This window comes from Equus przewalskii, chromosome 17 (genome assembly GCF_037783145.1).
Source record: "Equus przewalskii isolate Varuska chromosome 17, EquPr2, whole genome shotgun sequence".
In the NCBI taxonomy this organism is placed as follows: Eukaryota; Metazoa; Chordata; class Mammalia; order Perissodactyla; family Equidae; genus Equus; species Equus przewalskii.
Genome location: NC_091847.1, coordinates 34,221,157 through 34,244,596, shown reverse-complemented (window position 1 = coordinate 34,244,596; position 23,440 = coordinate 34,221,157). Strand labels below are relative to the sequence as shown.

The 23,440-nt window shown below is 36.4% G+C and overlaps 1 protein-coding gene across 1 annotated transcript in view; it reads right to left on the bottom strand.

Moving 5' to 3' along the window:
* Positions 1 to 7,418: 7,418 nt before the first annotated feature.
* The window catches only part of ARL6IP6 (ARF like GTPase 6 interacting protein 6), a 35,890-nt gene continuing 19,868 nt past the window's right edge, over positions 7,419 to 23,440 (bottom strand). The window contains exon 4 of the mRNA XM_070579810.1: positions 7,419 to 8,819. Within this exon, the coding sequence (XP_070435911.1) occupies positions 8,726 to 8,819 (94 nt within the window). The 3' untranslated portion in view covers positions 7,419 to 8,725. The remainder of the gene's footprint in view (positions 8,820 to 23,440) is intronic.

Sequence of the window (23,440 nt, the reverse complement as noted above, 5' to 3'; positions counted from 1 at the left end):
GTTGCTGAAGCAGAGTGCATGAACTTAACGGCTACACCATTGGGCTGGCCCCTGTATCTTGCTTTTTAATTTAAGATTACAACATAACATTTCCTATGTTACTCCTCCTGATAAACAACTTTTTTAAAATGCTGTGTAATATTCCATTTTGCTTCTGTACCATATATTATTGGTCTTTAAATTTGTTTCCATTCTTTCCTACTACAACAAATTATTTGTTGTGAAGGATACCTTTGATGCACAGATATTTTTCTGTTTTACATCACTTTGTTATGATAAAGCCCTAGAAATGAAATTAGGAGTTCAAAGCTCTTAAGGTATATTGCCAAACTGGAAGTTTCATTAGTTATTGAATTGTTCCTACCAAGCCTTCAGATATTCAGGAAGGAGCACGCCCTAAACCTCAGTTTCAGCACTCTTGTACCCCTCCAGCTTCATGGTGCCCACATCAGCCATTTACTACACATTTTTTCTTCTTCCTGCATTATCAGAAAAACATCTTTAATATAGGACTATATGAATAAACATAACACATTATAATAAGAGTTTTGCTATAATATACTTTCAAAAATTTGTCCTTTGGTTTGTCTATTCATATTCCACAGTGGGAGATGCCATATTCTTTATATTACCTACATTCTTAAGATTTATTTTTTAAATATTATGAAATTTCCAATTGTTTAAGATTTTTATTGTTGGGTTGGGGGAGTATCTGCCTGTTTGAGGTGGCAATAAGTTACTAAAATTAAGTTTCTTTTGTAGGGTTTTTTCTATGAAAAGCTGCTTCTTTAGTTTTATGCAGATGTTTACAGTACTAAAATAAGCTTTTTTTCACTGACTCGATTTCTGAGACACTTCTACTAGATAAAAAATTCAGTTTTTACTGGGAAACAAATAAATAGAAATTAAGAATGATTTTGATTTACAAAATACACTTCCACGATTCTAATTGTATGTCTCTGAAGACTTCTACCTGCTGTTAGCCTAGATATAAAAATTTGTTTACCAAGAAAGGCTTTTTAAGGAACTTTTTCTGAAATTCACTCTAGTAACTCCTTCAATCTAAAACAATTCACTTCACCAATTTTATAAAATGTTTCTTACTGGATGCCTACACGATGCTTAAAAGTATGATTCTTATTTTAATTATTTCTCCAAACCTGAATATGAACAGAAATTTGCTCAGTCTGAAAGTATAATTTTATACAAAAAACATATAGAATAAATGCTATGCACTCTATATTTTATATCAACAGGAGCTTGTAACATCCACCAGTGTAAGCACCCGCTGTATTTAATGCAAAATGGAAAATCATACTCTGATTACACTTTTAGATTCAGCATACTAACTTTCACCTTAGGCAGATTTGTACGGCACTAAGAATTATAAATGATTATAACTTGCCTAGAGGTAGTAATTACTTTCTCAGTATCTAGCTAAAATACAGATATATAAAGTGTTATCCTTCTGAAATATAAACTGTGCTGACAGATTTTAAAATGGTAGTGTGAAAAAACTAAACTTTCAGCAGCAAAGGCAACACCTTCCAAAGTTTTGGGGAGTCAGGATTTTGTTTTGAATTATGAACTGCTCTTAGGAATTCATGTCTTCCCTGACAGATTACACTGAACTGAATATTCAGGGTCATTCTGGAGCTGACCAAAAGCCACCGAGTGGCTGGTCTTCCAGTCTTCTCGAAAGAGAAGGAAAATATGAGTTCAGTGAGTCCAGGATGGGCCCGTCTCAGCAGTCAATTCCCTTTAAGCAAGTGTAAAACAATGTTGATTTCTGGGCTTGGAGGGATGAGCAGGGAGTATGGTGCTGGAGGAGGTGGCAAGGAAATAGTATTGAGTTTTGCTGGAAAGAAAGGCTGCTAGGGTAAACATCAGCAACTGTCATCCAGTTCAGTGCTCTGGCCTATTGGTAACACAAAACAGCTCTTGGTTACTTTCCAGAACTTTCCCGCACCGCCCCCCCTCCTCCCCGCCCCCACCTCCAAGATTAATTATATCTCTAAAGCATTGTACCTTCAAAAATTGAAGCATTCATCACTCATGGTTTTATAAGCCATTATCTATCTAGATATTTAGTCCATACTATCTATAGGTAGAAACTCTACATCCTAAGTTTGCAATGCGCTGAGGAATTTTTTCTTCTAAAACTACCACTTACAGGTTCTAAGGATCCTTTACTATTTTTACATATCGGGAATTTGTAAACATCCATTTTAATTTTATTCATTTCCTTTATGATCTAATAAACCACTAGTGACTACCCCCACATACATAAAGCTTAAACTTTTCAAACTGAAGACTTCTTATATTCAAGTTTGGTCCATCTTTTCGGCATGGATTTGAAACATTTCTGACTTTTTCTTGAGTAGCAGAAGTCAGAACTTTAGTTCAAAGTATGTATTTCAATTTGTTTCTAACACTTTTCCTAGTGGTCCCTTACACATACATCTGGATTCTTTCCCCATAATGTTACCAGGTTGTCCACTGTCAAACACCTATCACTTTTCTGCCCACTCGTATGGCTTTCTGGAATATTCTTGTAGAGTTTTTCCAAATTCCAAAATCTAGGAGAGTTTAGTGTGATCTGTAAATCTGGACATTTTGTTGTACACTTTTTAAGATCATAAATAAAAATATTATCAGTCTAAGCACTGATCTTTGACCAACCATCTCCTGTTGCTGGATACTTCTTTACTCAGAATAGTGACCTGTAGTTTTGCCTAATTTAGGTCCATATCCCAGTGACTCAATATTTAAGACTACTTTACTGTGGAGGCTTGTTCTGATATATTAACTTATAAAAATCTGAATAAATTATATCTGGATTGTCCTTTAAATACACCACTTATCTGCTCAGTCTGCACTACAAATGGTCAGATCTAAAAGAAATCTAAGGGGATGTTTTATTTTAAAAATCACACTATTATAGGGGCTAGCCCGGTGACGCAGTGGTTAAGTTTGCACGTTCCGCTTCGGTGGCCCAGGGTTGGCCGGTTCTGATCCCGGATGCGGACATGGCATCACTTGGAAAGCCATGCTGTGGAAGGCGTCCCACATATAAAGTAGAAGAAGATGGGCGCAGATGTTAGCTCAGGGCCAGTCTTCCTCAGCAAAAAAGAGGAGGATTGGCAGCAGATGTTAGTTCAGGGCTAATCTCCCTCAAAAAAAAAAAAATCACACGTTATATATTCCTATTACCTTTCTTTGTATTTTTGAAAAAAGTTTAGTATTGTATAAAAAGATATTTATACTAGCGTAGGGAACACTTGTCTATATATTTGTAGTAAGTTTTCTTATAGTCTACTTATGTATTTATGAGATACACAAGATCTGAGGTCATTTCTTCCAAAATTATTTTATCTTTCTTTATACCACTTTGTAATTCTATGTACAATCGTGTTCAATAAATGTCATAAAGTACTGAGAGCCTGCTGTGTGTAAGCTTCAGCCTAAGTATCGTGTACATTTAAAAAAGAGTCTAAAAGACTCTTAGGAAGATGAATCATTATAAAATACTAAGGCTGGATAGCATATGATAATTTTTTTAATTAGCAATAAAAGAAATGAATCCAGATGGCAGAAATCATGGTACAACAAAGTTTCTTCAAGAAGCTTGGTGGACAAGTAGTGGTGGAAAGCTGATATATGAATTCTTAGTTCTTAGTTTTAAACATCAGAAACTATGTTTAGCTAGCTAAGAAAGTAATTTTATTATAAGATTAGGGAGTAGCTCACACAATTGAAGGAAAGGCCAGAAAACCAGGATCATAAAATGACAGAAACCAAGGAAAGCTTGGCAGCAGAGATTACAGCTAAGGCTATGCTTCAAAACAGCCTGATTAGGATTCCATTACTGGCCCAATCACTGCTGAACACTGCTAGAAACCACTGCCACTGCCACAGAATGGCACCACTATGAATGAATTCTAAGCATTCTATTAGTTATTGTGCCATTCATTCACAACTCAAACCTCAGACACGGCCGGCCCAGTGGCATAGTGGTTAAGTTCCCACCCTGTGCTTTGGCGGGCTGGGGTTCGCAGGTTCGGATCCTGGGCACAGATCTAGCACCACCTGTTAGGCCACGCTGTGGCAGCATCCCACATAAAATAGAGGAAGATTGGCACAGATGCTAGCTCAGCAACAATCTTCCTCAAGCAAAAGGAGAAAGATCGGCAACAGCTGTTAGCTCAGGGCCGCTCTTCCTCACACATACCAAAAAACTTGGGCAGGAGCACACAATTGGTGGTACCAAGGTTACATAGTAGCTGTTCTATTCCCATACAGTTTCAAATCCAGGATCTCAGGGAATGTCTGTTCTTCCCAGCTCCATAGTGATCCCATCACAACATCGTGCAATCTATGCACTACACTGTAGTTAGCCAGTGTCAAAAATCCTACATACAATAATGAAAGAAACAGAGAAAAAAATAAAAAGGAAATTAGTTAAAATACACACATAAAAAGGAAAGAAATCTGGGTAGAGGTTATAGCTCTTCATTTTTGAAACTGATCACAAAGCCCTAGCTAATATTTATAACATATTTTGTCCAATATCCATTCCATGTTCCCTTGACTTTCAGCCAGAACTCTTAACAGGTGTAGATTTTGTAATCCAGTGGGAGGATCAAAACCCCATTCCTGAGGGATTTGTGCCCCTTGCTGTTAAGACTGTTGTAATATTCCACTAACTTACTATGAAAGTCTTACAAGGAAGTGACTCAGGGCCTTCAGGGTTTTGTCCATACTCCTCCTGGCTCCTATTGTGTAGCAGTGTGGTGGATGATCAATCACTCCAGTCAGTACTGTAACATCCATTTTACCTATGTGGCACATGGTACAAGGAACTTGCAATGGCCAAAGGAGTCTCAGCTTCCAATTCAACAACAGCATTGTTGCATATAATCTTTGTGGAAGCATTTCTCCCTTGAGTACAAAAATAGGCGGCACATGAACATGGGAAGAAAACGTTTTGTGAGTGGATTATTTTTTTGTGAACTGAATTCTTTGACCAGAAGAAGTATGATGCGGGGAACTTTAATAACACAATAGTTAATGACTGGTGTCTGTGACAGACATTGCCAGACAGAGGTCCACAGGGTACTGGTGCAGAGACAAGCCCTCTTAGGCTAATAACTCCTTCCTTTTGAGAAATAGCTCCTTCTATTTGGCCTTTTGGAGAAGGAACACCTGATTTTGGAACTCCTGGTAACTCTATGACTCCAGCTGTCTATTCTGAACAGGATGCTAGCTGATTCATCCAGTCATGAGTACAGATCAGGGTTTCTCAACCATGGCTCTACTGACATTTTGGCCCATTCTTCTTTCTGGTGGGGAGCTGTCCTGGGCATTGTAGATGTTTAGCAGCATCCCAGGCCTCTATTAACTAGTTGCCAGTAGCATCCCCCAATTGTGATAATCAAAAACGTCTCTACACATTGCTTAATATTTAGCTAAAGTGCTAAATTTTGCTCCTGGAAGGCAAAATTGCCCTCAGTTGAGAATCATTGACATGGGTGCGTCCTTTGAACTCCATCATCCAGGAGAAGTGTCCTATGACCACAGTCCCAGTATGCTGTCTCCTGTCATGCTGCCTCTTTTCATTCAGCCCACAACTATGGCCTCATGAGAGTTTCCTATGGATAAGTGACTGATGTTGGAAAAAAATTCAAGCTTGAATTATAGGTGATTCTGTTTGTTACCACCAGACAAAAAGGAAGTGGTAGGGGGCATTAAACTGCCAGTTCATGGATGGCAGCAAAGGACAGGAAAGGAAAATCCTCCCAGAGAGTAGAACTTCAAGTAGTTCATATTGTTGTCTCCTTGGCCTGAAGAGATATGGTATGAAATAAAGATTATGCATATTCATGGAGAGTGAACTAGCAGTTTGGCTGGATTGTCATGGGCTTGGAATAGGATTGGTGCTAACTTAAGAAAGGTTGGGAAGGGGTATATAAATGGGTCTCTTAAAATGGGTCCAGAATGTGAGAATATTTCTGAGCTATGTTAATACTCACAGGAAAGCCCTCACTGTCAAAGAGGATCTGAGTAATCAAGTAGACAAGATAATCTATTCTGTAGATTTCAGTCTCCTGTCAAGCCAGTGCTTAATGAGAACATAAAGTGCCAAGAGCACAAGGATGGGGTCTACAGACAGAATTGCATTCTCAGAGGTTTCCCTGGCTACTGCTGCCTCCCCTCCCCCACCTTCCCTACCTCCCTCCATCTCCACGTCAAGAGCCCTCCTTATGGTCTATCTTGGGGGTCAGCCAGCTACCTAGTAGCCAACTCATTGCATTAGAAGGGGTAACATTCTAGTTTTGTCCTCACTGGTAGACATATTGTAGTTTTAGATTTGCTTTTCTTGTCTGTGATACTTCTGGCAGCACTACCATTTATGGATTTACTGACTAATTTATACATTATTGTGGATTCCCACAGAACATTGCTCTCGTCAAAGAACTTATTACACCAAAAAAGAGGTAAGATAAAGTGCTTAATTTTTGTTTTGTTAACCTCCCCATTATGTGCCTCTATCTTATCAGCTGCTGTTTCCGAACACCGGAATAATCTACTGAAGACCTAGTTACAAAGCCAGCTGAGACAATACTTACAGTTGGGGTCTTTTTGGACAGTGTATATTTTTATCAAACTGATTTTTTTTTTTTTTTTTGAGGAAGACTAGCCCTGAGCTAACATCCATGCCCATCTTCCTCTACTTGATATGTGGGACACCTACCACAGCATGGCTTGTCAAGTGGTGCCATGTCTGCACCTGGAATCCCAACCGGGGAACCCTGGGCCGCCGAAGTGGAATGTGGGCACTTACCCACTGTGACACTGGGCCAGCCCCTGGAAGGAGCATGATTTCTATTCAGACCCTATGTTAGACTGCAGAGAGGGGAGAAATTTCTCAACAAGGAAGAGTACTTGTCCAGAAGAAATAGGGTTCCAGAATTAATATGTTACAGATATCTATCTATATGTATGCATGTATCTATCTATCTTATAGATAACTACATATGAAGGGTCTAATGTAATATTTTTCTTAGTCATAAGACACAAAGAATATGGAAGAAGCTATCCAAATTTGGGGAAGGGGGACTTGGAGGTGTGGAGAGAAGAAAAACTGATTTTGTTACCTGTACATTCCTTTGCACAGGAAGAGCCCTTTAGAACCAAGGTGGGGGTTGAGGGGGAGGCAGGGAGTGAAAATATATCCATTGCAACAATCACTCTGGAAGGAAGAATTTGTATATATGTATGTATATTTACAGATACATACACATCCCTCCATAATAATCTAAACATTTACTTCAGATAATTTAAGTTAGAGCAGTGTTTGTCATTTCCAACAAAAGGTTTTTTGAATAGTACCAAAAAAAAAAAAAAAAAGTTAAGACTTTTAGAAACATCATTAAATCATTTACTCAGTAACAACACCCAGCAGATAACAGGAAGACACTGAAAATATTCATTTCCCATTTAGCCGAAATCAGCAGTTTCACTACACAATGCTTTCCTAATGTAAGTTTTTCTATGGCCAGAGAAACAGCATTTTAAATAGTCCATCTTTCTAAAATTGAAGTTACTTTCTAGAAAGGAAGTAGGAACAATTAAGGTTTAATTAGTATGAAAACAAAAACTAACACCAAAATTAACTAACATTTAAATAGAAAAATTATGAAACTACATATAAAAAATTACACATATATATATACACACACTGTCTCAAAATACTATTTCTATTTTGGTAATTTTTGAGATTAAAAACAAACTAGTTCAAGCATTTCTAAATATAAAAATTTCAGGTTTATATTTATTAAAAACAAAATAATATCAATTCTGTTGAAGTAACCATATATACACCAAGATAAATATTTGGAATTGTGGAAAGAGAAATACGGACAGTTTCTAATTTCTCACTATTTTAATGGCTTAAATAATTTATCTTTTTTCAGTTGTTTTTTGTTAAAAATAAATTTATTTAATTTTAAATTCAGGTCAGTGTGCTTTTTTGCTGTTTTTTTAAAGACAAAATACTTATTAAAAATGGTAGGTATTAGGTTTGAACCAGCTAAAAAATAACATTTACATTTGTCTAGATGTAACAATTTTAAAAACATACAAATTCAATATGTAGTAGGAAAATACATAAAAACACATAAGGAACTAAGCCCCATTAAAAAATATAAATGCACCTTCTATTGATTATATGAATATCAAAAACTAAGTATTCTGATCTGAAAGTAGCTTCTATAAAACGTAGTAGGCATTGTTTGTTTTTCTAATACAACGAATAAATAAGAAATATTTCTGTCTCAATTAAACAGTAATATCAGTATTTCTTAGCAAAAATGTAGTACATACACAGAAAGGTAGGCATTGTTCTGTATTCAAGTTTTCGAGTTTGATTTCCATTAAAATGTTTTCTACAACGTATAAAAAAACCACACACACAAAAGTAAAAAGGTGAGGTAAACATCTTACACTTTTAAAAAAATACTTGAAACGTACTACTCAGATATTCCCAATGCCCAGGCTCTAGAACAATGCTTGAGAAGGTCCTCTGTAATGACGATGATATGGCACGTATCTGATCCGCATAAAAGCAGGTCTCTTGGTCTTCTGTGTAGGCAATGATGTTCTTCCCTGTTATCACGAAGCAATCATGACTAAGTTTTGCTGAGAATACTGCTTCAGTGTGGGTTTACATGAGGCACCAGGCTACAGTAAGAGCAGCTACAATGCCATTCAAAATTGCCATGCTGTAGCCCATGTGGAAAGAATGTCCAGTCAGTTTCCTAGAGTGGGAAAAACACAAATGAAAAAAGGAAAATGTAATTTGATATTAAAAAAAAAACACTACCAGTTTTTACTGAAAATGGTTACAATCTGGAATGTTTCCCAAATGTTTTATACATTATGAGTTTAAAAAGAACACTGAACATCTGTAGGATTAGTAATGGATAGATCTCAAGTTCTTTGTCAAAAACTGTCCTGGTTATCAAGCATAATTTCCCAATTTCATTACTTAGAGCACAATGCTGAGTTTGATCCCTCTATTTCTTTACTGTGCTTCATAGTCACTGTGTGTACCATAACCTAATTTTAAGGTATGAATCTTGTTACATCACAAACATGTTCTGTCATTAATTGGCATTGTGTTTCCCTGCTCTCTTGTTCTCTCTTAGAACTCAAATACGTATTATTTTAAGTATTTGTCCTGTTTGTACCATTTTTAGACTATATGAAGGAACTCTACTTTTTCTTTGAGCACTAAAAACAGCACTTGTCCATATGTGAGTCATAAATCAGATTGTTTTTTAAGACATTTCAGTTCTCAACCTAATAGGTTACTTAATTCAAGTGGCTTCCAATGAGTTCCTAAGTATCAGCAAAGACACAACTCTTGTTTTATGATTACCATGTGTGCTGACTAGCTTAGGAGCGTAGATTTTCCCTAACAATTGTTCCCTCTATCTGGCAGCAATTTTACTTATTTTACTGCATTTTCTTTGTTAACATTGCTTCCACTAACTTTATTGCAATAATACTCTTTGCTTATCCTAATAAGGATGAGATATGCTAAAAAGAAAAGAAGGTAGTGTCCAATTGGTGTCAAGAGGCAGAACAGAATCTTCTCCTCACTGGAGCAATCCAAATCGAGGACATATACGGAGGTGCACTGGCAGTAGTAAGAGCTGAAAGTCATAAGTAATAAGGTTCCTGGACCGAGAGGGTCATTATGCCCTGGTCCTCTCCTCCTTTCCTAAGGACAGGTCAAAGCCAGGGAGGTACTTAGATCTGAATTAACATCTGAAGAGCACCTCTTTATGATGATTCCAGTCACACAAGATCAGGGACACAGGGTGAAAAACATACATTCTTCAAGAACAGCTCCTTCGTCTTCGGCCGAGACTAGAGAAAGACCCAGATGCTTCCTGATGGCCCCCTGTTCTTGTCCATGGGAGTTATTATTTACTCTTGCCACTCAACCTTATTCACCTAGAGACTGGTTTAAGATGCTTCTCATGTGCCATTAAGGGTTAATCTACCTAGCTGTATTACCTATTCTATGGTAAGATAAAAGAGATACACAATGTTTTGCGTCTTTAAAAAAGAAGAAATTCTTCAAATACATAGCGAGATTAGTGAACAGAAACCTCACTATAAAATTAAACCATCAGCATTATCATTCATTGTAAAAGAAACACTAAAGACTCAAGAACATTTAAATTCATACTAACAAAATAAAGTTAATCATGGGACAGAATTTCAGGACTTAATTGTTCTCTTTTACAAAGTTTGTGACCCTGCACACCCAAAAAAATTTTAAAAATCTCGAAAGGACAGTTTACTAAACTTTAGGAAGTTATAGTAACTACAATGTTGGTATAACTGAATTTTACTGAGATGCTCAAATGCTCAGTGACCCTTACAAAACAGGCAAAGCAAGAAATGTTAATGCCAATGAGGAAATGCCCCAGACAGTGGTTTACCATCTCAAACGTACCACATTCCCACCAGGAACCCTGTAACAGTTGTCACACAGGTACTGCTAGGCAAGGGACTTAAAATCTTCAAGGCATCACTTACTTTACAGCTCGTTTTCAAAATACTCACCATGATTTTCCTCTCTGGGGGAAGACACAAACTATCCCTGCAGGTTTTCCCTCCTACGACTCTCCTTGTTTTCTTTGGATCTTTTTCATTAAAGTACAGGGAGGAAGAGGAAGGCTAAGTCATGACGGCCTGTGATAAGTGTACGATTTTCATACAAAGCTGTATGGGGACAATTTAGGAGGATAGTTCTCCTTTTGAAGATAAGGAATCAACATTGAGTCTGTGTGTGCACGTATGTGTATATCTGACACACTTAAGCCATAAATATTAAGAGGAAAGTCTACTTCATCTGTACTATTAAGTGTAATTACTCTTCTTTTATAAAGTTTTTTTCTTCTTGTGAGGAGGACTTTTAAGATTTACTCTCTTGGAAACTTTCAAATATGCAATACAGTATTAAACATCATGTTGTATATTACATCCCTATGACTTAAATATTTTGTAACTGGAGGTTTGTGCCTTTTGATCCCCTTCACCCATTTCTCCCACCGCCAGACCCCTGCCTCGGGCAACTACCAATCTGTTCTCTGTATCTGTAAGCATGGTTTCGTCGTTGTTTTTAAATTCCACATATAAGTGAGATCATATGGTATTTGTCTTTCTCTGTCTGACTTATTTCACTCAGCATAATACCCTCAAAGTCGATCCATGTTGTCACAAATGGCAGGATTTCCTTCTATGGAATAGCATTCCTTCTATTTTCCTTCACATTTCTTTCTATCGCTGAATAGTATTCCATTGTATATATACACCACAATTTTTTTATCCATTTATCCACTGATGAACACCTGGTTGCATATCTTGGCTACTGAAAATAATGCCTCAACAAATATGAGGGTGCACATATCTTTTTGAATTAGTGTTCTAATTTTCTTCAGATACATACTCAGAAGCGGAATTGCTGGATCACATGGTAGGTCTATTTTTAGTTTTTTTAGGAACCTCCGTACTGTTTTACATACTGGCTGCATCAATTTACATTCCCACCAACTAGGACACAAGGGTTCCCTTTCTCTACATCCTCACCAACACTTATCTGTTGTCTTTTTGATAACAGCCATTATAACAGGTGTGAGGTGATATCTCATTGTGGTTTTGCTTTGCATTTCCCTGATGATTAATGTGGTTGAGCATCTTTTCATGTACCTGTTGGTTATCTGTGTGTCTTCTTTGGAAAAATGTCTCTTCAGATCCTCCGCCCATTTTTTTAACGGGGCTGTTTTTTGGCTATTGAGTTGTATGACCACCTATGATTCTTATTTGTGATCCTTGAAGTCCTGTTAAAACCCTCAAGGTATCTTGGTTCCCCATTGTCAAAACCTTTCATTTATCTCTGGTAGAGAATATGTTTTGAATTGACTCAGCTACAATGAAAATACTATCTTCAACTATTGAATTTAAAATGATGACTAAGTATAGTGTCTTTTTTACTCAATCTCTCTATATATACGTGCATTTTACTTTTTAAAGTATATACAGTAAAGTGCAAATGCCTAACATGTATACAGATCAAGGAATCTTCAGTCACGGACTTACCATCCAGGTCAAATACAGACTATTTCCAGCACTGCAGAAAGCTCCTTTGTTCTTCTTCCCTGTCAGTATCCACCTTCCCTCTCCCAAATCCTGAGATAACTGCCATACTGTTGGCTATCAGGATCACTCGTGTCACCTGCCCCTGAAACTCCAACTACATGGCATTATACAATATATATTCTTCTGTGTCTGGATTCTTTCACTCAATATTCTGTCTGTGAGATTCATCCAAGCGGGTGTATGTAGCATTAGTGTGTTCTTTTGTATTGCAGTTTAGTACTCCACTATATAAAAATATCAAAATTTATTTATTCTACTCTTGGACATCTGGGTTGTTTCTCATTTGGGGCCCCTACAAATAGAGATACTATGAACATGATACTACATACATTATCTCTGGTGTGTGGGCATCTCATTTCTCTTGGGTATATCCTAGGAGCAGAACTTCTGGGTTATAACATAGATCTAAATTTGGCTTTAGTAGAAAGCATCAAACATTTTCCCCAAATAGTTGACTACTTTACACTTCCACCAGCAATGTATGAGTTTCAGTTGCTCCACACTGCCACCAATACTTGGTATTTCCAGTCTTTTTAATTTTAGTGGGTCTGCAGAGCATGTCAGGGTTGTGGTATTTATTCTTCTGATGACTAATCTATTTATTGCCTACTCAGATATCCTCTTCTTTGAACCTTCTGTCTTTTGCTCATTGAGTTCTTTACATACTCTAGACAAATCCTTTGTCAGAAATATGTGTCATGGATATCTTCTGTTTATGGCTTGTTTTTCCACTCTCAATAAGAGCTCTTGATGAACACAAGTTCTTAATTTAGATAAAGTCCAATTTATTCGTTTTCTTTTTATGGTTAGTAGTTTTTTGTGGTCGTTTCAATAAATCTTTGATTAATTAAAGGTTGTAGAGATATTCTGTTTTTTAGAGAAGTTTTATTGTTCTTCCTTTGACATTTAGGTCTATAATTCATCTCATATTAATTTTTGTGTATAGGCAGAGGTAAGGCTCATTTTATTCGTTATGTATACCCAATTGTTTCAGCACTATTTACCGAAAAGATCATCTTTCTTCCTCATTGAATTGATGTGGTGCCTTTGTCCTAAGTCAGACAGCCATATATGTGTGGGTCTGTTTTTTGGACCTTCTATTGTATTCTTTTGGTCTATTTGTCTACCCCTGATAAAATCAACAACTTTTCCATATAGCAGCATTAGCCACTTAAAAAATTTTATGCTAAAAGATCCCTTATAACATCAAAGAAAAACTACAAAATCTTAGAAACACAACAATAATGTGCAAGACACATGAAGATAACCATAAAACTTCACTGAAGAAGATTTAAATAAATAGAAAGATATCCTATTGAAAAGAATATTGTTAACATGGCAATATTCCCCAAACTAATCTATAGGTTCGATGTAAGTCCTTAAAATTCCAACTGTCTTTTTTTGTAGATATAAACAAGTTGATCTGAAAATTCATACGGAAATGCAAGGGACCTCAAATAGCCAAAACAATCTTGAAAAATAACAAAGTCGGAGGACTCACACTTCCCAACTTTCAAACTCACAACAAAGCTACAGCAATCAAATGTTGTGGTACTGGGATAAGGACAGACATACAGACCAACAGAATCAAACTGAGAGTCCAGAAATAAACCCATATTATCTACAGTCAATTATGTTTTGTCAAAGGTACCACAACTGCTTAATAGGGAAAGAACAGTCTTTTCAAAAAATGGTTCTGGGACAACTGGATGCAAAAGAATGAAATCTCATCCTCTACCTCACACGATATACAAAAATTAACTCAAAATAGACCACACCTTAACGTAAGAACTATAAAATCCCTAGTAGGAAGCATGTGTAAATCCTCATGACTTTGAATTAAGCAATGGTTTCTTAAATACGACAACAAAGCATAAGCAACTAAAGAAAAATATAATTTGGACTTCACCAAATTAAAAAGTTTTGTGCTTCAAGGGACACTACCAAGAAAGTGAAAAGATAACTCACAGAATGGAAGAAAATATTCACAAATCATGTATCTGATAAAGGTCTACTATCTAGGATATAAATGAACTCTTATAACTCAAAAGTAAGACAACCCAATTTAAAAAGGGGCAAAGGATTTGAATTGACAGTTCTATGAAGAAGACACACAAATGGCCAATATGCACATGAAAGAATGCTCAACATCTAGTCATTATAGAAATGCAAATCAAAACCACAAGGAGATCTTCATACCCACTAAGATGGTTATGAAAAACAAAAAAGAAAACAACAAGTATTGGTGAGGATGTGGAGAAACCAGAAATCTCATACTTTGCTGGTGGGAACATAAAATGGTGCAGCCGCTGTAGGAAACTGTGGTGGTTTCTCAAAAAAGTTAAACAGAGAGTTACCATATGATCCACCAATTCCATTCCAGGTATATTCTCAAGAGAACTGAAAACATATGTTTACACAAATTGGTACCTGAATGTTCATAACAGCATTATTTGTAACAGCCAGAAGTGGTAACAAACCAAATTTCCAGCAATTGATGAATGGATAAATGAAGATGTGATGTATCTATACAATGGAATATAATTCAGCCATAAAAAGGAAAGAAGTACTGACATATGCTACAACATGGATGAACTTTGAAAACAGTACACTAAGTGAAAGAAAGATAGAAAAGACCACATTTTTGGGATTTGTATGATTCCACTTATATGAAATGCCAAGAATAGGCAAATCCATAAAGACGAAAGAGTAGACTAGAGGTTTCTGGGGGCTAGAAGGAGGGGGGAATAGGGGAGTAACTGCTGAGTATGGAATTTTCATTCTGGAGTGATGGAAATGTTCTTGAATTAGAGAAACACAACCTAGTGAATATACTAAAAATCACTGACTTATACATTTTAACATGGTGAGCTTTATGTTATATGAATTATATTGCAATTAAAAATAAAACTTTAAGGGCTGGCCCAGTGGTGTACTGGTTAAGTTCATGCGCTCCATTTCGGCAGCCCAGAGTTTGCCAGTTCAGATCCTGGGCACAGACCTACACACTGCTCATCAAGCCATGCTGTGGTAGCATCCCACATAGAACTAGAAGGACATACAACTAGGATATACAACTATGTACTGGGGCTTTGGAGAAGGGGAAAAAAAAGAGGAAGATTGGCAACAGATGTTAGCTCAGGGCCAATCTTCCTCACCAAAAAAACATACCTTTAAAAAAACAAAACAAAAAAATTTACTCGGGGCCAGCCCCAAGGCATAGTGGTTGGGTTCAGTGCACTCTGCTTTGGTGGCCTGGGTTCATGGGTTCAGACTCCAGGCACAGACCTACACCATTCACTGGCCATGCTCTGGTGGCGACCCACGTATAGAGTGGAGGAAGATTGGCACAGACGTTAGCTCAGAGCTAATCTTCCTCAGCAAAAACAAACAAACACTTCACTGAAGGATATTAAAAGAGGCTCTGAATAAAGATTGGTACCTACAATAATCTGGGAATACTCAACATTGTAAAGATGTCAACTACCTCGAAAAGAATTTGCAAATTCAATGAGATCTTAGTAGTAGCTCAACAGAATTATTTTGGTGGGAAACTGACACATCTCATAACAGTAAATGTGTCAAAGGAAAATCTTTGAAAAAATCAAATTATGAGGTAAAAACAAATTAATTTTTAAAAAAGGAAACAGAACCAGAAATTAAAAAAGACATTGGAATAGACTCCAGCATCCAGAAATAGATCTATGTTTGTAACGTAGGCATGAGGGAGGTGCAGTGGGGGCAGAGGCAAGGAAATATATGCATAGAAATTTTATGTTTTACCAACAAGCCATTTTTAAGTCAGAAGAAATAAAATAATTATTTCTTTTCAAGTTCCTTCCTTCTTATTCCTAATCATGGTTTTTCATTTATCAGTGTAGGAGAAATCAAGATTCAGCTTATTTTCAAAACAGCTGTCATTATATTTACATGGAGTAAAAAGAATTGATGACTTCAGGCAGCTTCTTTTTAGTCCTTTGGTTTTATTTTGTAATCCCACAAGTTCTACTGAATATTAAGAAAAAAAGTAAGACTAATGTCACATTTTTAGATTAATTCCTGCAATTCCAGTGTTTGTAGATTCTTGATAGGCTCACTCTCAATGTGAGGCTCAGAAGGTACTTTTTGGTCTATTACAAATTCTTCTTTTTTAATTTGTACATGTGTGTAAGACAAGGCACTACTGGTCTTGCACAAAGTAAAAATAAAAATTCTACTGGTCCAAAGTATCTGTTGTGTATTGTTTTATTCATAGTTTTACCATGGAGTCTGTAATGATTCCAAAATGGTTCTTACTGTTACAAGTCATTCATGACCTTTTATTTCCATAATGTGAAGCAGTCACACACTGCTAGGCAAATGGTAATGTAATATAGGGGTGAGGGGCTTGGGAGGGTTGAGTAGAGTGTACACAATTTTTGCTCATTGTTTCTTCTATACTTTCATGAAGGGAAAAGGAAAGGATCCAATCCCAGAAGAATGATAAGCCTGATCAGGGGTAGCACTTTTCTCTGTTATGTAATTAGATCAGTAAAGCAAAATAACTATCATTTCTGAAATCTATGGAATAAGTTCTAATATGAGAAATTTAATCAGAAATAAAATGAAAAATTTACATCCAGAATAAGTAAAACTTCAGCATTATTTAATATTAATACTGCCAAACCCACAAATGTGGGTAGATAATACCTGGCCCTGTCAAGCTCATCTGATTTTCTTTGTCATGCCATATGGATTTCTAATCTGGACCACACTACTGAATAAGGTGGGGGGAAAAACCCACAAGAAAACAAATCCCGTAGTCTCATACCACTATATAATGAAAATGTTTAACTTTGAAGACCATCCATTCTATTTCAAAATTCACAAGGATTCTGAAATAGGCTTAAAGAATTTTTAACATAGCATGACTATTTTTAGAGATGTTGCTATAATTATTATTTCATATACGAATGTGACTAAGAAAACTGATTCATGATGAAATTCTTTCCAAGTCACTCACATTCTCTCCATATACCTAAACACACTGTACAGATTAATTTTCCTAAAACACCCCTTTGTTCAAAATGCTTTTGTGTCAACTGTATATAAAACAAGCGAAAAGAGCAAACAATACAGTTAATAAGGTCAAGATACGTTAATGATGAGTTTTGACCTAGGTTTTCAAAGATGTGGCAATGGACCAGCAGACAAAAGAGAGATTGTGGTGTAAAGGGAAAAGGAGAGAACCAGAAGTGAACTCATACTTAAGATTTCATGTTTATCAAGTGGAGGGCTCAACCAGACAAACTTAAGGTCACTTCCAGTTCTAAATTTCTATGACTATTCAAAGTAGCAGAGACAGAATAAGTAAAAACACTTGAAAGAGATTATGTAGTTTTTTTCCTACCTATTAAAATACATTATAGATCAACATTACCTGTACTTATGCAGGGAGTATAAGTACATAAATATTTTAGTCCCAAAAAGTCAATCGAGGAGACTCCACAAATATAATGAAAATTAACAGATGATATCACTTAACATACTAATTCAAAATTATAAGACCTGACTGGTCATTGGACCATTTAAAAATAAGTAGTAGAAAAATACACAGAGAACTCAATGACAAAACCAGAATATTTCTTAAAGTAAATGTTAGGATTCCTAAATGTGGATTTTATTAAGCTGACATAAAGTTGTTTCCCACTGCAATACAATTATGAAATCAAAATGAAAATAAATGAGAAATATTGTTCAGTAAGAGTAAAATATATTGGAAAAAATATGGTTATAAAGAAAAGCTCATTCTAATAGAACTACTTCCACATCCTAAAAGATTATAAAAAGGGTATTATTTTGTTCTGGATCCAAAAATTCCTTCCAATAATAAAGAGTCCCACAATGAAGTACTTACATGGTTCCTGTTAGTGGTTTAGAGTTTAAGCTCTGTAGTTAGAGATAGGTGTGAGCGTCAGCTTTGCCACTTATAAGGGATACAAAGCTACAAAAGCTGTTTGACCTTTGTGTGCCTCAATTTCCCAAAATGGAAATAAAAATAGAATCTGCCCTTATAAAGTTGTTATGAGGATCAGGTGCCTGGCATACAGCAAAAGATCAATAAATGTTAGCCACTATATAGTAAAGAAAACTCAGCTACAGATGAGATTTTAAAAAATTCCTTTGACCTTCTACTTCAACTCTCCCTTCCTTCTAAGCAAAACACCTAAACCTAGACCCATCTCAAATCCAAATAAACAAACAATAACATCATATACACAGACCCAGGAGATGGATGGGAGAAAGAGACTGAGGAACTATAGGTTTGTGCATGTATGTGTATGCTTCTGCCTGGCATTACTCTCTTCCTGCAAGTTCACAATCACTTCTCCCTTTATAATTTTTTTGTGGCCTGGAGATGTAATTTCTATCAATATACTTATATTGATATTTAATAGTAACATAAATATGTCATGAAAGAATTGTATCTTAATTATTTGCATTTTTCAGAAATGAGATACATTTAGGGGCTGGCCCAGTGGTGCAGCCGTTAAGTTCGCACGTTCCCCGTCGGCAGCCTGAGGTCTGCCAGTTCGGATCCCAGGTGCGGACCTACGCACTGCTTGTCAAGCCATGCTGTGGCAGCATCCCACATATAAAGTAGAGGAAGATGGGCACAGATGTTAGCTCAGGGCCAGTCTTCCTCAGCAAAAAGAGGAGGATTGGTGGCAGATGTTAGTTCAGGGCTAATCTTCCTCAAAAAAAAAAAAGAGAAATACATTTAAAATTTAAGATTCAAATGAATTCAATGATTCTGGCAATTTAAGTCACTATACTCTTACTTTTGAACCACAAAATAAAGCACTGAATAAGCCCTGCCAAAAGTTTTAAATAATTGCCTTTGTTTATTTAAGAGAGAGACCGACAGATTCAAGCAGGTCTCTTTTCATGTTTCATTATTATTTATTGTTTTCACTCCAGCCTTGGTTGACTCTGAACTGAATCTCTGTACTACATACTGGATTCCACTCTCTTGAAACCTTCATTCCTATACCATGTTAATACCTGTATTTCCTTTCCTTCACATATATTCCCACATTTCAGACACACTCTTATGACAGAATTCCTACAATTTAAAAGACTAACTTCATTGCCAACTGATTTTGCTCTAAGCAGAAAGCTCTCGGTGTTTGACAGAATACGAAGTTATATTAAGAACCAAGTGGCTATTTGTTTCCGTGTCTGACTGGCTCAGTAGGAGACAGGATGGGCTAGTTGGTACTAATCTATTCCCCTTTCACACATCTGAGCTCAAAGACACTAACTGACTTGCTCAAAAGTTCTTTTGCTAATATATGGTGTGGACTGGATTTGAAAGCCACCTATTCTGACTTATAAGCCCTTTCTAATATACCAGGCCACCTCTTATAATTTACAAAGATTGTTGAACTCACTTAGAAAGGGTTCCAAGTACAAAACTGGCAAGTGCTCTCTCTCAGGTATTTCTTATCAGTGCTGTTCCAAGCATATGAACACCTGTGCCTTTTTAGCAGCCCATGCGTAACACTGTGAATTAGCATAAGCAAAGGCCACAGCAAACAGGTGCAAAGCAAACCCCTACTAGATATCACATTATGAAAACAAGGAAACTAAGAATAGTTAATATGCTTTCTTACAGGATTTTGTTACCTCTATTTGAGTCTCCATTCAGAACAGTAATGGAATATATTTTATAAGAGATGCATATATATTAACTCTTCTTCACTTCAAGAAACTGCAGTGCAGCGCCATCAATATAGTCATTAATAGTGAAAGCATTGCAACCAACGGCTCCAAACAGTCCCTAGATAATGAAACTTCATGATACTCAAATATCAACGCCAAGTTCTTGATCTATCTCTTTTGTGAACAGCTTTTCTCTCCTACTGCAATTAGCCATCTGACATCTGTTTCATTAGTCCATGGCAATAAAGAATCTGATCTGACAAAGAGGCAGCTCTCCAAAATCTGTATGAAAGAGTAGTAGAGTCAATTTATTGTGCTCAACTTTAAATCTAGAGTGCTCGCAAAATAAACTGCGAATTTAAACGCTAAATTACTCACTTTTCTTGACCTCCAAGACTTATATTACTGCCCAAATTAAGAACCTGTAACTCCTTTTCTATTATGATTTTACTACAGTCATGCATAACAGGGATAAGTTTTGAGAAGTGAGAAATTCGTTAGGTGATTTTGTCGTTGTGCGAACATCACAGAGTGTACTTAAGCAAACCTAGATGGTATAGCCTACCATACACCTAGGCTGTATAGTACTAATCTTAAGGGACCACCATTGTATACGTGGTCCATCATTGACTGAAACGTTACGCAGTGTATGAATGTATTCTACTTGTACTATTATCTTAACCCACAAGAATGAAAGCCCCCAATGTCAAGAAGAACAAGAAGTTCGAGAAAACCTTTTATTAACATAGAAAAATGTAATGTTGAACAGAAAAAGCATATTATAATATAGCAATGGCAATCCTAAATCCTGAATTTTCCAGGATTAAATATTCTAACTCACTGTCTGCTTCCCTCCTACAACAGTAATAACAAACACATATTTACCATAAATGTAATGGAAATTTAACAATTTCGGCCTCTGATTATATCCAAATCACTTTACATAGGTAATAACACATGCACGAGAGTATCAGATCACGTGTTTTTAGTTTGTCAAAGTTACCAGAAATAGTTTACCAAAAAGTAACAAACAAAAAACAGTCGTTTCCTTTTCCTTCTCATCTCTAATTTACTTTGCAGATTCCAAATAGCATTGTAAGGTGATACAATTTTTTTTAAAAAGCAAGGCTGTGCAGAAATAAATTTAAATTAAATTAAAAGTATGTGTTTTTTGGGATTGAGTGCCTTAGTATTTATCAAACACCATTTGTGGTAGAAGAAGAAATGGGAAGGTAGATAACCAAGAGTGATCCAGACCAAGAAAAGACCAACAGCATCAGGAAGGCAGCAAACAGCACCTGGGTTGTATATAACTATGAAATACTGTAGACTGCCAATCAAGTTCTATAGATAGTATTCTAAGCAGGCTCTGGAGAAAAGAAGACACCACTCTTTACCTTAGCACATTCCTAGAAATCAAGACATAACACCAAAAATTGTAAAGTTTCCCTGCATTTTGACCATGAGCCCCACATCGAAAAAGCCAATAAACACAACCAATAATACATTTAAAAGCAAATACCAAATTTCAAACTTCTCTAACAATATAAAATAGTGAATTTATGCTCTTAGCTCTATAAAATGGGCATCCCATTATGCCTTCTAATCTGCTTCATTCTAGGAAATGTACAGATGTGATTATTTGAGAGGCATGTGGAAGTACAAACACTAAAGAGTCGAGGTTAATAAAATGTAATATTTTTGCTTAATTTCTGATAATTCAAAGTAGCTACTTGAGGGATGATTTTGCGAGCTTAGGTCTCTTTTAAAAGCTATCTTGGGGGGGCCAGCCCAGTGCTGTAGTGGTTAAGCTCACGTGCTCTGCTTTGGTGGCCCAGGGTTCACAGGTTCAGATCCCAGACACAGACCCACACACTGCTCATCAAGCCATGCTGTGGCAGCATCCCACATACAAACAGAGCAAGACTGGCACAGATGTTAGCTCAGAGACAATCTTCCTCAAGCAAAAAGAGGAAGATTGGCAACGGATGTTAGCTCAGGGCCAGTGTTCCTCACCGGAAGAAAAGAAAAAAAAAAACACTGAGGGAAACTTAAAATGATGTTGTTTTTTAACAAATATTCCTATAACAAACAGATATTTGAAGTCATTAAACTGAATGCAGAATTGTGCTCAAGGCTGAGATAATTTATTTTTAAAACAATTCATTCTATTCTCAAAAAGACTCATCTTCAGCTGTAAGGTTCAAGATGGTAAGCCTCTTAGGACAGAAGTTAACAGAGGATTTATGAAGAACTGAGACATTCTCCAAAATCTACCACACTGTGACTGCAAGACATGCTATAATATATCTCAACAAGAGAAAAATTAAAATCAGTTTTTCACCAAGTGATTCAAAAATCCAGGATTTGGATTCAGATATCTAATGCACCAGAAATCTTACTTTTATATAACCTTTGACCAGCATGTTAAAATTTGAAATTTCGGGGGCTGGCCCCGTGGCCGAGTGGTTAAGTTCTCGTGCTCCGCTGCAGGCGGCCCAGTGTTTTGTTGGTTCGAATCCTGGGCGCGGATATGGCACTGCTCATCAAACCACGCTGAGGTAGCGTCCCACATGCCACAACTAGAAGGACTCACAAGGAAGAATATACAACTATGTACCGGGGGGCTTTGGGGAGAAAAAAGAAAAAATAAAATCTTAAAAAAAAAAAAATCTGAAATTTCGTGTAACACTTGATTTCTATAGCAGTTAGCCTACCCTCAGTAACTTTAAATACAAACACTGATGTTTCCTCCTTGGAAGTAAGTCTCCGTGCATATTTCCAGTGCAAAATAATGGTGCTACCCCTACAAAGTTAACTTCTTGGCTTGAAGGTTATAGGAGTATATACCGTTAAATTTGAACATTGATCTAAAAAATGAACATTTTCTAGTGCCAGCAATAAGACTTTTGTGATTATCACCATTGAGTGTAATGAAGTAACGCCCTTAACTTGAAGAATATTGGCCCTTGACCTCTGACTCTACATAAAAGTACTATAAGGTAGACAAATTTAATGACATTTCACTATTTTTCATATCACTGTTACTAAATATTTTGACTGAATTACAAAATTAATGAGTTTTCTACACTGTGCTTTTTGTTAGACCCCCTTACACTATCATTTTTCCACTAAATTTATTTCAAGGCTATAAAAAAAATAACATTTCTATCCCCGGCAGGATCTATTATAATCAGAGTGGTTTCTTTTTTAGCATGCTGAACAACTATAAACCTGCAGCTACATCACTGCTCCACTAGATGGGGCTTGTGCACAGGTAATGTGAAAGGTGGCCTGCAGTCTCAAGTGCAGAACACTGGTCACTGGGAGAAAACAATGAAGGAGAGAACAAAGACAGTAAGATGTTAAGAGCAGATTTTGATTGGATTTAACAATACTGTGAGGGCAAAACTGTCACATAGCAAAAGCTCACAGTGATACTGTTTCAATTAGTGAAATTCCTCCTGTTGATTCATCTCATAAGGCAGAAGAGGTGGGC